Source organism: Labrus bergylta, chromosome 24 (genome assembly GCF_963930695.1).
Source record: "Labrus bergylta chromosome 24, fLabBer1.1, whole genome shotgun sequence".
Classification (NCBI taxonomy): Eukaryota; Metazoa; Chordata; class Actinopteri; order Labriformes; family Labridae; genus Labrus; species Labrus bergylta.
Window position 1 is genome coordinate 4,431,598 of NC_089218.1, and position 13,848 is coordinate 4,445,445.

The 13,848-nt window shown below is 41.4% G+C and overlaps 2 protein-coding genes and 1 long non-coding RNA gene across 4 annotated transcripts in view; 1 reads left to right on the forward strand and 2 right to left on the reverse strand.

Moving 5' to 3' along the window:
• Nucleotides 1–2,179: 2,179 nt before the first annotated feature.
• On the reverse strand, nucleotides 2,180–5,948 carry atp5pf (ATP synthase peripheral stalk subunit F6). The gene is made up of 4 exons (XM_020656209.3): nucleotides 5,819–5,948; nucleotides 3,478–3,647; nucleotides 3,003–3,127; nucleotides 2,180–2,321 (listed from the first exon to the last, which is right to left on the reverse strand). Exons 2-4 carry the CDS (start codon nucleotides 3,645–3,647, stop codon nucleotides 2,293–2,295), a joined length of 324 nt encoding a protein of 107 aa, XP_020511865.1. The 5' UTR covers nucleotides 5,819–5,948; the 3' UTR covers nucleotides 2,180–2,292.
• On the forward strand, nucleotides 3,556–5,256 carry LOC136178168 (uncharacterized). The gene is made up of 2 exons (XR_010665556.1): nucleotides 3,556–3,695; nucleotides 4,135–5,256. It is a non-coding gene; the product is annotated as an uncharacterized lncRNA (long non-coding RNA).
• A 1,019-nt stretch (nucleotides 5,949–6,967) lies between the features above and the next one.
• LOC110000848 (amyloid-beta A4 protein-like) overlaps nucleotides 6,968–13,848 on the reverse strand; it is a 38,572-nt gene continuing 31,691 nt past the window's right edge. For both annotated transcript variants that reach the window (XM_020656211.3, XM_065951677.1), the window contains 5 exons: nucleotides 13,082–13,294; nucleotides 12,933–12,986; nucleotides 11,928–12,019; nucleotides 9,890–10,036; nucleotides 6,968–9,370 (listed from right to left, as the gene is read on the reverse strand). In XM_020656211.3, coding sequence (XP_020511867.2) covers nucleotides 9,272–9,370; nucleotides 9,890–10,036; nucleotides 11,928–12,019; nucleotides 12,933–12,986; nucleotides 13,082–13,294 — 605 coding nt within the window. In that variant the 3' untranslated portion in view covers nucleotides 6,968–9,271. The remainder of the gene's footprint in view (nucleotides 9,371–9,889; nucleotides 10,037–11,927; nucleotides 12,020–12,932; nucleotides 12,987–13,081; nucleotides 13,295–13,848) is intronic.

The following is a 13,848-nucleotide window of genomic DNA, read 5'->3' on the forward strand; positions in this document are numbered from 1 at the left end:
GTCTAAACATCTATAAGACCTAAAACCTGGAACATAATAAAACAACATTAACAAACCTTTGTCTCCAACCTGAGCAGGAAGACGGCCACCGACGGGGGATCCTCCTGGAAGACGTTGATGGAGTTCATGTCAGAGGAAAAACACATTTTAGTTCATCAAGTTAATAAAACTCTGAAAATGTTTGTGATTATACAACATCATGATGATTAGAATAAACCTGAGTTTCATCATTCACTGTAAATTATCTGTGTTTAACTTCACTTTAAGGCTTTTGGATGAATCAAACTTCAATTTAAAGTTTAAATGTAGAATATAATATACAAACATTAAGTATAAGGTCTTAAACAGCTTAACAGATTTATCTTGTGAGTTTTACACGTTTGTTTACCTTTAACCTCATGGAGCTTTGGGGGAAAGATAATGCTCTATACATACATGTATTATATATTCAGAGTTGTAATCAATCTGTGATATTATCAATTAACTTAATATTATCTTTGAATGTTAATGAGAACATAATGTAGGTGAAGAAAAGTTATGAGCAGAGTAAAGTTAATAAAATCAAGGCAAGGAAGAAGAATTTTAAAACAACCTTTTTAAATTGTAAATGTTTCATTTTAACTCATTAATTTAAACTAGCTGTAAAATGTACACTTATCAAATATTTGAATCCTTATCAAATTGATCATTTCAATTAAATAAAAAGGTTTGTGGTAAAATTAAATTGATTAAAACGTAAATTTGAGAAGTAAAATTAAACCCAATCAGAAAAGGTCTAAAGTAAAAATGCATCTTTCATACAAATAATTTAGCAATGATGATCTTAAATCTCCAATTACTTGATCGACTTACAAAATTAACTGTCAGTAATTAAAGTTATAGGTTGAAAATAAAAGCATTTACCGTTTATACATCACTTTATGTAGAAAGGGCGCCCTCTGGTGGTTAGTGGTAAAGCTTAAAATCAATGCTTTTACCTGCACACACCTGTACAAACAAACTCCAGAATCTTGAGTTCAAACAACAACTTTCTCTGAACTTTAAACTCAAACAACATATCTGATTTTAATGAGCCGTAAGCACTCAGTAACGTCACTAAGGAGACTAAATTAAGCACATCAAATTACTTTCTGAAAGGAAATACAGATAAATAAATTGCTCATGACAAATTAAAACAGACTGGATATTAACTAAAACAGGAGTAAAAGCCACCTTACCATTGCTGAACTGCTGCCCCATGTGAGGATGAAAACATGCGTGTAAGGGAGTGCAGTCTTAAATCAGGAGTAGGCAGGTGAATTCAATCTAATTAATTAGTGACAGAGTGCAAACAACAACCAATCAAGAGAGGAGAGTGAGCTTTCCTTTCAAACTACTTTAAGGTTACACCAACAATCATTTATTTATCTGCATGATGCTTGAAGTGATGTCAGTCAGCTGCTCTTTCTCCTCTCGTTCAGTGAGTGAGTAACCATGGTGACTGTCTGTCCATCAATCAACCATGTCCCGCCCCCTCTATGATCATTTAGTCAGTTAGATGATCACATTCTGTTTTATGTTTGATATAAAAAACAGAGTTAGTCCAATAATGTACACATCAAAAATACATCCACAAATATTTCATGAAACACAAAAACATGAAAATAACTGTAAAAATGTCTCACTTGCTGCAAATTGTTTTATACCTGCTGTGAAATATAGTTCACCTGAGACAGCAGAACACAGGTCAAATGATTGTACCGACATGACTTCAGTCCAATCAGAAACAAAACTACGGGCAGACCATTTCCACTTTGTGACATCTTTTACAGCACATGAACTATATTTCACACGATTGTTGTAAATAATCATTTCGCCGTCCCCCCAACAACCACCGCCGTCCTCATTCATGCACGACCTGCTCCGACCTCCACCTCAGCAACAAGGAAGTGTGGACGACAGGATCGCGAGGAATACAAAAGGAGAAATCCTTCCTGCGTGTTACTTTTGTAAAGCATCTCCAGGTAACACTTACTTTGAATTAAATACACAAATAATGATTGATTGATTGAATAAGCTGTTTGTGTTTTGGATGTCTGCGGTCCCCAGACTCATGTGGGGTCACAAGTCAAAACAGCAATGCCAATAAAGATCTATTCTTAAGAACCTTCTCGTGAAATAACAACAATGATTCTCTTGCATTTTTCATCAGAAAGGACTTTTAATTGACGACTCACAGCTCAATCCACTTTCCTTTTATTAAATACAACATATTGATGGTGACATGGAGGAGATTTACAACATGGACAGCGTTCACTTGGAGCCTTCTTCAAACTTGGGCTCTGAAACAAAACAGAGAGAGAAAAAGAATTATGTGAGAATCAAGTGCTGTAAGAAAACTCAGCCCTCTTCATGTCTTAGAGAATTACTATTGATCCTGTGAGGGTGTAATACTGGTGTCTAAATTCACATTTGGTTTTCAGCTGGAGCTCCGCACACACACAGCGCTCCCCTGCTGGCTCCTCTGATACCATCACGCCTCTGTTACTACCTCCAAACACGATACACAGAAGAGGGGGCTTGAAACGGCAGTCTGAGCATCATCCAGCAGTGACGCAGACAAACTTAAAAGTGATTTTAAAACAGAATGAGAAAATAATCTTAAAGCGAGACGAAGGCGACGATCACAGCGTGTTGCGGTAAACTAAATATTACAGCCAGTAAACGAGAGGGGAGGATGGGAACTACGGGAGCCCAAGGGGGAGCAGCAATGTAAGATTTATGCCCTAAATCAATTCATTGGGAAGAAGATTTCCAACATCATCTCCTTTATTTCAATGATTGATGAGCACGGAAGCGTTCAGAAAACTAAATGTGCATCACTACTACAGCGCATGGGAGATAAATAAATCTGAAAAAGTGACCTAATGTTGTCTATGGGGACTTCTATTTTTGTTGCCGTGGTATGTAAACACTTCTGAGGAGATGATATACCCCTGACAGCACAAAGAGAACAAACTCACCTGTGAATTTGATTTCGGGGAACTTGGTCATATCTCCTCCTCCGTACAGCCTCTGCAGTTTGACCACCTCCTCAGACAGGTTCTTCTGGTAAGCAGGGCCCGCTTCCACGATGCCGCCAGAGCTCCTGCAGGAGACAAGACGCCAGTCAAATAAAAGTTCATACAGGAAACGTCATGAAAGGGAAGAAAAAGAAGCTTTGAAAATATTCCCAAGGTTAACAGATATTTAAAACGATATTGAAAAATGTGAGAGAGCCCACATGTGACGAAAAATCACAGATTAACAGTTCACTTCTTACAGTGTATGGAGAGACTGACTCAGCTCACCAACAAGCAGAGTCTCCACAATGAAAACGTGTAATCTCACAGGTAAAACATGCCTTCAGTTAAGCTGCCAAGCTCTTAGCTGATACATCCATTACAATAAACATTCAGCAAGTTGTATCTGAGAGGGAGCTGCGCGTTATCAACTCACTTGCTCTTGTTGCTGTAGTCCCGGATCTTGTCCAGGAACAGCTTCTGGATGGGGTCCAGATCCTTGCCCTTGTTGAAGAGGACAGCGGAGATGCCGATGTTCCTGCGCAGCGTCAGGCTCACGGCAGAGCGCAGCAGGGAGGACAAGTGGTATAACCGATGAAGAGCCATCTGTCGGAGGAAGGAAGACAACGTGAGGATGAAGACGACATGCTGCGAGTGAGTCTGCCTCACTCACTGATAGTCTCCCATCATGACACAAACAACATATTTACCATGAAATAAACTTCAAACTAATGAAATATAGCTTTGTCTAAAAATAACTTCATTTTTTAAGTACTAAATCAGATGTTTACAAAGAGCCCACCCCCAAACTTATTTCCTGGTAGTTTTTCACAGTGTTAAGAGTGCATGGGATGCAGATGTTGTAAAATCCTGATCTCAATATGCATCAAATTAATTAATGATTTAAGTCTTGATAGATCATTCCTACAAGGTGACATGCAGGGAAGGAAAAATGCGTTTAAATATCACTAACTATTATTTATCTAATATCATTTAGTCATGATACAAAAGAAGCCATGAAAACACAACCACCACATATTTAAAAAGGCTCTATTTTCTTGTCTCCTGCATGACGCGGCGCATCACAACACAGCGGATCGTTGTGGAGGACGAGGGCAGGAGACACCGACCGTACCGATTAATATCACGTTTAGAAATGACCGTGATGACAGGAGGAAAACATGAAGAAGACGCAGAGGTAACGTGCTGCACGGATCAGTTATCTGTTGTATTTAAGCCACCTTGTTACAGTTCATGATAGTAACCTCAGTGTTTCCTAGCTCAAGTTAACATCAGTTATTTCCACTGAACATTCATTAGGTAAAGATTATTCTTTTTAAGAAAATAACCAGTGCAAGAAATACACTTCTTCTTTTGTGAAGTAGGCTGAATTGTTTGGGACACAAAACCTACTTTTACATTTACTGACATCTTTATGTACTTAGTTAGCTTTCACCCTAGTCCATTAAAATGTTTATTTTCCACTGTGCTAGAAGTCCTCTCTGTATAGATATGTGTGCATGTTGAAGTCCTCTCTGTATAGATGTGTGTGCATGTTGAAGTCCTCTCTGTATAGATATGTGTGCATGTTGAAGTCCTCTCTGTATAGATGTGTGTGCATGTTGAAGTCCTCTCTGTATAGATATGTGTGCATGTTGAAGTCCTCTCTGTATAGATATGTGTGCATGTTGAAGTCCTCTCTGTATAGATATGTGTGCATGTTGAAGTCCTCTCTGTATAGATATGTGTGCATGTTGAAGTCTTCTCTGTATAGATGTGTGTGCATGTTGAAGTCTTCTCTGTATAGATGTGTGTGCATGTTGAAGTCTTCTCTGTATAGATGTGTGTGCATGTTGAAGTCCTCTCTGTATAGATGTGTGTGCATGTTGAAGTCTTCTCTGTATAGATATGTGTGCATGTTGAAGTCCTCTCTGTATAGATGTGTGTGCATGTTGAAGTCCTCTCTGTATAGATATGTGTGCATGTTGAAGTCCTCTCTGTATAGATATGTGTGCATGTTGAAGTCCTCTCTGTATAGATATGTGTGCATGTTGAAGTCCTCTCTGTATAGATATGTGTGCATGTTGAAGTCCTCTCTGTATAGATATGTGTGCATGTTGAAGTCTTCTTTGTATAGATATGTGTGCATGCTCTGATCAGAAAAGAATATTTTGTGTTCACACTATATTATTAAATGCAGATTGTTTCACAAACACTCCTCTTCTCTCTCCACATGTATTTTAAAACATTTAAAAACGTCCCACCTGTCACCACTTCTGCTCCCTGCACTCTTTCTTCTCTTACACTACTTACTTCTATTTATTTTATATTTATTTATCAGAAATATTAGACTTAGAAGTGTTCAAAAGTATTTTTTAATTTAAAATAAATAAATAAAGTTAAATAAAAAGCCAGTTTTCACCAACATGATTAAGGCCTGCACTGGTTACAAGCTTTGCAATTAAAAACTCATAAAATAACTTTCACCAGCATGATCCTGACATTAGATATGAACAGGACAAAACGTGCACTCATTATTAATCATCCAAATGTTACCTGCACGGACAAACAGAGCTCACCTTCACCTGAACTCAAAGGCAGTCCGTGTCGTTTTGCTCGTTGCTAACATGCTAAGCTATCTTTAAAATAAACCTCTTCTAACAATGTTTTCTTCCTTTGCGCTGACGTAGCAGCCGCCACAGACTTCAGTAAACATTTATAATCACGTAAAGCAGCTTTTTGAGACGCGTGAAAGGAGAGTTTGTGAGAGCACTCACCTTGGGTTTGACACCAGGATCACAGAATGTGGAGCGCACCGCGGTGGATTGTGGGTATTAGCTGTGACCTCAGGAGGCTTCACCGGAAGTCATGGTGGGCGCCTCCTTTGCGCATGTCCGGTTGCTTAGTTACTACCCGTGTTCATCCAGCAGATGGCGCTGTGTGTCCATTTGTTGAACTCGCTTCACAAAACAGTCAAGTGACGTCATTATTATGAATATAAATCCAGAAAATTAAGTGTAGTAAGCTTATTTTTATAGTTTATTTATTCACTTAGACTGCACTACATGACTTTATTTTTCAAAAAGACATTCAAGTTTATTTAATTTAGTAAAATAGTATTATAATAATAATAATAGTAAAATGTATCAGTGTGGACTTTATCCACTTTCAGATATTAATCTATTATTTTTGTTTTTATTTTTATTTTTTAAGGTTTGTTTGGGCATTTTTATACCTTTATTAAAATCCAAAAATACACACATCACTCAGTAGGTGCAGGTAATAATAATAATAAAATGTGTCAGTGTGGATGTTATCCACCTAAAACATTTATTCACTTTCAGATATTAATCTACTATTTTAATTTTAATTTTATTTATTTTTTTAAGGTTTGTTTGGGCTTTTTTTATACCTTTATTAAAATCCAAAAATACACACACATCCCTCAGTAGTTGCAGGTTCCAAGAAACACAAATAGATACAAGCAAAAAATATTGTCATACCTGAAAGCTCCCATTTTAATGAATTATTGTTAATTATTAAATTATAATATATTTAATTATTATTAAATCCTCCAAACGGGAGATTCTTGGTGTGCGGATCTTCTTTTGCCTTCTTTTTTTTTTTTTAGTGATACCCTTTCTAGAGTAAGAAATCAAGGAGAGAGAGATTGTGGGACTACACAGGGGAAAGGAGCCACAGGTCAGGTTTGAAAGCAGGCCGTCTGTAGCCTCTGTACTTGGGGTGCACACAGGAAGCACTACCTACACTTCCTGTTGGCTCCAGTCCAGCAGTTTTCTGTTTGTTTCCACCTTTTATAAACATCCCCTGTGCTTTGGTCAAGATATAACATGAATCAAGCACCAGAGGAGGTTTTTTTTGGAGATGGCATGTATGAACTAAAATAATGCACCTCAAACAGCATCTGTATGTACATTCAAAACTTTATTATGGAATACAGTGTAGAAAGCGTTTTCCCAGTCAATGCAAATGGCCTGCACAATATTACACAGTGGAAAACAAAAACAAAAAAATCAATATATAATCCACGTGAAAAAAAAAAAATATGATAGAAAGAAAATCCTGCTTCCTCTTCTACTCTACTGCCCTCTGCTGGGCGTCTAATGAGCACCCTCTGAAAACCAAGGACCCACCCCACTGCAGCCTCCATATGTACATTTCACCTGCTGTTCCTGCAAATATCTTTCAAATCACACTGCAGGTCGTTTACCGTTAGCTTTCACAGCCCAAACTCCATATCGTCTATATACAGACTACGGTGCTCTGCCTCCGAGGAGTCGTGTGTGCGTCGACGGCAGAGAGGTGAGCATGCCTGGAGGGAAAGGAGAGGCGGCGGAGGGGAAGGAGGGAGGGGAGTGGAAATCCATTATATATACACACAGACTGACTGCCTGGCTGGCTATCCATCCGGAACTGCAAGTCATTTCCTCTCCATCTCGCCCACCTTCCTCCTCCTCGTCGTCTCCCCTCTCCCCCCCCCTCAGGTCTATCAGCAGACAGCAAAGTGATTACAAAAAAAAAAAAAAAGAAGACGATTTCGGCGTACAACTGGACGAAACACCAGACTGAAAATGACAAAACACGCACACACACACACACAGATAATCCTAACCCCTCCCCTCTCTTATTTTTTCCAGTTTCTCTTCCCACTTTGTGTAACCTTCACGCCCACGTCATGCCCTCTCTGAAGAACACGGTCACATGAAGCGAACAGAAAATAAAATAAGGAGGAGGAGTGGAGGGGCAGTGATTGAGAACAACATACAAACAGAGCTTTAAAAAAAAAAAAAATAATAATTAAGGAGGAAAGAAACATGGAACACACTTAAATCCAAAATCACAGATCTCTTTTAAATGTGTATTTTACATCATATCAAAGCAGAGCCCGTTCATCTAGATTCATATATATTTTTTCAATCATCGTTTGAGTTCACGTGGTCACGAGAAGATACTAAATGTACAATCTTGCTAGAATGACAATCTATAACGTGAGAGAGAGAGAGAGAGAGAGAGGAGAGAAAGAGAGAGAGAGAGAGAGAGAGAGAGAGAGAGAGAGAGAGAGAGAGAGAGAGAGAGAGAGAGAGAGAGAGAGAGAGAGAGAGAGAGAGAGAGAGAGAGAGAGAGAGAGAGAGAGAGAGCAGCGAGAAGATCTTTTTTTGTCTTTTTTTTCTCCAAATCCTGTTTTCGTCTTTGTTGTCATGCACTACATAAGAACAGCTAAGACTTCGGCATTACTTCAGTTGACATTACACACAATTTAAAAAAAGGACTTTACATCAGTTGTTGTGTTTTTTTGTGATTTTTTTTAAACCTGGTTTTCGTTCTTTTTTGAAAAACAAAACTTGGAAACTTAAGCGAGAAAAAAAAGAAAACGAGAAAAAGAAAACAGCTCATTCAGAATACATAGTGTCGTCATCAACATGGTTTATCATCTCTGGATATCTGTAAGAGCCGTGTGTGACGTAGCACAGCCCAGCTGTCGTAAAGAAAAGAAGGTGGAAGGAGAGAGGGAAGGAGGAGGAGGAGGGAGGAGGAGGCTTGATGTACTCCAGTGTAGACTGTCGATGGGAGTGCAGTAGTGGTGCAGATCGTGGGGGAAATACCGGACTTCATTTATACAAATTGTCTCACTTTTCTTTCACTATAAAGAACGTGATGGAAAGAAATTCAACGTGAGATGATTTGTTTTTTGGAAATAAAGCCCGGCTAAGCCTCCCTTAAATCCCGCTGATCAGACGTCAGATTTGCCTACACACCCCAACTCACATAAACCCGACTATACCGACCCTGAAGCAGCGTGGAGAGAGAGAAGCCGATCTTTCCCCCCCCTCCTGAGGAGTGTGGGTTTGTTTTGATGCACTGGGCGGGGCGTTTTTTTATTTTATTTTTCCCCTCTCTCTCTCTCTCTCTCTCTGCACCAGCAGGCGCAGGTGGAGCGACTCATTTAAAGACGGCGTTCTTTAATTAGAAAAGGCGTCTCGCTCCAATTCAAGCGAACAAACTTGGGTGCAAACCGGCCCAGGCAAGGAAGAAAAAAAAAAAAAAAAAAACCTCCGCTACAGTCGCTCTGTAACCGACTATTTCAACAACACACTGCATTTTTGGAGAATCGTCAGGGAGGAAGAGGGGGGGGGGGGGGGGGGGAGGAAGGGGTGAGATGTGTGTGTGTGTGTGTGTGTGTGTGTGTGAGAGAGACACATTCTCCTCAGTTACTGCATCTGCTCAAAGAACTTGTAGGTGGGGTTCTCATAGCCGTTCTGCTGCATCTTGGACAGGTGGCGCTCCTCGGGGGTGACGGCGGCGTCCACCTGGAGGGGAGCAGGACAGAAAGGGAGGAGGGGCGTTAAGACGTACGCTCCGGGGTCGAGAGACACGCAGAAAAGGCGATCTGTCCCTTTAAGAGGTTCTTGATGCTTTAGGGGATTTTGTGATTGTTCCAAGAAGTAATGTAACAACAAAAACCTTTATGTTCCCGTTTATTACAGAAAAATAAATAAATGGGTCTCCTTTTAAAAGAATCTTTAAGGGGTTAAACAGCTGATCAAAGATTGGATATGCTTCAAGATGATGCACTGATGAGAAAAGCAGGAGATGCATTTATAAATATGCAGATAGACTTTGTGTGTTCAGCAACATTAAGGCTGTGACATTAACATACACACATGCATAAAGGATGTACAGGGAAACAGCTTGCACTGACACGTGCACAAACAGCATTAACACCCCCCCACCACACACACACACACACACACACACACACACACACACACCAGATGGACTGCCTTATAGAACAGCTTGTACACACACACAGGTCAGCTGTTTCTCACCTCGATGACTCCGTGGTGGATGGAGGTGTACTGCTTCTTCCTCAGCATCACCAGCGTGATAACGATCACGGTCGCTATGACAACGCCCCCGACCATCAGCCCGATGATGGCGCCCTTGTTGGAGCCCACGTCCTCTGCAAAGAAGACCTGGAAGAAGTGGGGAGGACGGGGACGTGACAGCAGGTCAGGTTTACGAGACTCTCCGGCGTTTCTGCTTCTGTGTTTGTGCAGCGGATGACGCGGCGCTGTGATGCTGTGACGCTGCTGACTGACGCCTGGAATTCTAGTTTTTCAGCGCAGCAGGAGTGACAGCTGACTGTGCTTCAGAATCATTCATCCCATCACTTTTTTTTTTTCTCAATCCAGTGAGCTGCTACTGCAAAAATATATAAAAACCTCATCCTATTTGTCAAAATATCTTCAATAAAGGGGAATCTATGCTACAATTCTGTCTAAGGTGGTTTTTAAGTGACTGGTTTGTGTCCTTCAGTGTCTTCAAGATATTAGAATTTGCAATTAAGATCTTATTGAAGGATTTTTATTGCCTTAAAATAAAGTCAGAAGCTTTTAATTAATGTAAGACATGTTAGAAAACAGACTGAGATCTGACAGTGACCTATAAATGTTCTTTTTATCAACTTGACGCTTAAGATTTTAACTCATTTTCAAAGCGATGACGGCAGCATTTTACAAAATTTAAGCACATTTTCTTACAAATAGAATTGTTTTTACTCCGGCAACATTAATATCACTTGTTTTAAAAAAAGGTCACATATTCAAACACTCGTGTCCCTAGTCTGTTTTCAAACTCCCCGACGCTTCCTGTGTATTTAAAGGAATGTTGTCCTCGCATTCTTCTTGTTTTTAAAGCTCACTTTTCAAAGTGTGTTGCGTAACAGCATTACCTAACATTTACTTCTTTTTGGTCGTGTTAAAAATAGCGTCATCAGAAAGACAAGTTTAGCTTCAAAATAGCCGCCGGGCAGCAAAGATGCAGCTCGCAAAAAAAAACAAAAAAAAAAAAAAACACCACACACAGATAATGACTGAAGGAACGTTTTCCTGGAGGAGACTTTCTTCCTGTGGCTGTCGTGTGATTTATCAAAAGCAGACGGATGCAGCGTGACTCAGCTCAACGATACTGAGACACATGATTAAAAAAAGAGAAGGAAAAAAAAAGATAGAAACAAACAACAAATGAAGGCTTCGGCCTCTCTGTCACAGATTATGCAGCTTTGGAACAAAAATAAACACAAAGTAAACGACGTCGTGTGAAGGCAGAAAAAAACAACTCCTGATGTCTGTACCTTTTGATGACACCAGCTGAGACGCATTCAACCTCGTAAGTGAACAAAAACACATCTTGACGTGTGAGCGGACGGATGGATGGATGGGGGGGGGGGGGGGGGGGACTTCATTTATCAGGGCTCCTTCAGATTAATCCTGCAGAACGCTCGACGGGGTTACGCTCAATATCGAATTAAGGCGCCGAGTTAAGGAGGATGCACTAACCGCTCATTGTGAACGCCAGAAATGTGATATGTAGTAAAATGCAGGGATTAAGAGCTTAAAGGCGTTAGGTGAGAGGAATAAGGTACGCAGATTAGGATTTGACTGAGGGTGGATTGAGAGGGGTTTTGTGCTGGGATTACAATACCCTGAACCCTGAACGCTGAACAGTTTTACGGTGGCGAGTGCAAAAACCTGCGGCTGACCAGGAGTGTATGTGCAGAGGGAGACGACGACACGCAACCTGAGCAGACGATCAGCGACTTTAAAAGAGAGAGAGCGGACTGACGCGTGACGCATGCATTATTGCAGTCGTCTCCACGGACACTCGTCTCCATGGTGACAACCTTGGGGAGTTTACCGGGAGGGCAAAGTGGAGACACGGCCCCCGACTTGTTGGGTGTCAGAGAAGGTGAGCTTCTGTCGTTCAAACTTCTCTACATGGATGCGTCATTCAGGGGGATTTCAAACAAGCCTGCACATCTGCGTGTGTGTTGGTGTCTGTGTGTGTGTTGGTGCGTTTGTTTACCAGTTTTTGATGGTGAACTTCATACTCGGTGCTCTGTCTGTCCTCCGTCTCCATACGCAGCTCAGGAATAGCTTCCATCTTCATTCCAGTCACTGACAGAAGGGGGGGAGGGAGGCAAAGTAAAATCTATTATAGATGGTGACACTCAGACGCTCTCTCTCTCTCTCTCGTCTCGCACACACACACACACTTGCTGAAATCAAACTTGCTCGCTCAAGCAGGGCCGACAGCTGAACGGCAGTGTGGACTGAACACAGCACACATGCAGAATGCAGCGTATACATCGAGAGGGACATATAGGAGCTGCAGCTGCACACATCTCCTAACATCCACAGCTGGCACCTCAGCAGAGGTCAAGTGGAGCTGGTTGTGTGCAAACAAGGACTGAGAGGAGGGGAGGGAGTGGAAAAACACTGCTCCTGATTGTACGGCTCGTCGCTACTTCAGAATAATGTCGTGATGTATTTTAAGAGGCGGCCTTACTTAAGCTGAGCACATCGTCCTCCTGTGAGAACAAACCAGAACTTTGTGTAATATCTGTTTGAGGAGGCAGGAGCCAAAGAGAGGGAGGAGTGGACTAAAGAAGAAGATGCTGTCTCACTTTTACAGATGCTGATGTGCAGCGTTTGGATGCCAGACCGTCATCTGACAAGATCGATGAACAAATTGAGTTAAAAGGAAGAATGTGCGACTTTTTGACCCAGTAGATGTCTGCTGTTTGGAGACACCTCCAGTGATTATCGCACAGAATATGTTATGGACGCAACAGCTGGTAAAGCCCCTCTCCTCCTCCTCCTTCCTCCAAGTTAACACCCCCCATCCTTCAAACGATCACCGTGACAACCACATTTGAATGTGGACTTTACACCTGCTAGGTGCTGGGTCTAAGATTTAAGTTGATACTTTTGCCTTTGGTGACACCTCAGCTACGTTTTAACTTACTCACTGGTGCAACCCAGTGATGATTTTATGAATACATAATGACTTTTTAGAAACAGCACCTACCTGGCCTTGTGGGAATCCCTCTGTCGAGGTTGGGGCGAGAGTCAACTGGCTCCACTGAAGAGAAAAAGAGAGAGAGAAATGTAACTCTTTGTTCAATGTGATTGAATATTGCTTTATATTGTTGAACTTTAAAGTGCTTCAGACAGTACCCTGGTTCTCGGTGTTAGCCTGGTTGAAGCTCTCGGGGTGGATGAACCCAACTCCACCGAAGCCCAGTGCGTCCTCCTGAGGCAGCAGCTCCGTCTGGCCGTCTCCCAGCTCCTGGTCGGGCATCAGGGCGTCGTTCCCGTAGCTCATCCTCACGTCCGTCTGCAGGTTGGCCAGCTGCTGGGCCATCTCCGCCTGCTCCCTCTGCAGGAGCTCTGCATCGCCGACGAGGAGAGGAGACGAAAGAAGGAGGGAGGAGGGACGAAGGAGACGACAAAAGTGAAAAAAAAAGAGGAAAGTTTCCCGTCAATTAAACTCGTCGGAGCTTCTTCTCTCACGGTTTCATCATCTGAATGATGAAATGTTGTATTCCAACCACAGACTGTATAAATCGTTGACACGTCTTTAAATCTCAAGTTTGGCACTGATGCCATCTTGGTGTTTTAGAGCAAGAAATTACCATATTGGACAAGACATTAGAGGAAGTTGTTAGCACATGGAGAGTTAGGGCTCAAATATTCTTCCTTTTGAACCACACGTATGCAACCTGCTAAGGCGGGAACGCTCACATAGACAGCAGGTGTAAGACACTTCTGCATGGGCTTCACTTCTCAGACTTTATATCCACCTTCTTTATCAGAGGAAGAAGATCGCTTCCAAGAAAAAGAGTGTTTAGCTCAGGTTCTTCGCAGACCTGACACCTTGCAGTAAACTGAACTGTGCTTTTTTTTTTTTTATTCTGTGCATGTCTGTTCCTGCGCTTGAGTGT

Bases quoted from the DNA above. Each gene is read 5' to 3' on its own strand.
- atp5pf (XM_020656209.3), bottom strand. From the start codon at position 3,647: ATGGCTCTTCATCGGTTATACCACTTGTCCTCCCTGCTGCGCTCTGCC. The intron at 3,128-3,477 runs GTGAGTTGATAA...TGTCTCCTGCAG, and splicing joins GACTACAGCAACAAGAGCAA to GAGCTCTGGCGGCATCGTGG. The intron at 2,322-3,002 runs GTGAGTTTGTTC...GTTTTGTTTCAG, and splicing joins CCCCGAAATCAAATTCACAG to AGCCCAAGTTTGAAGAAGGC.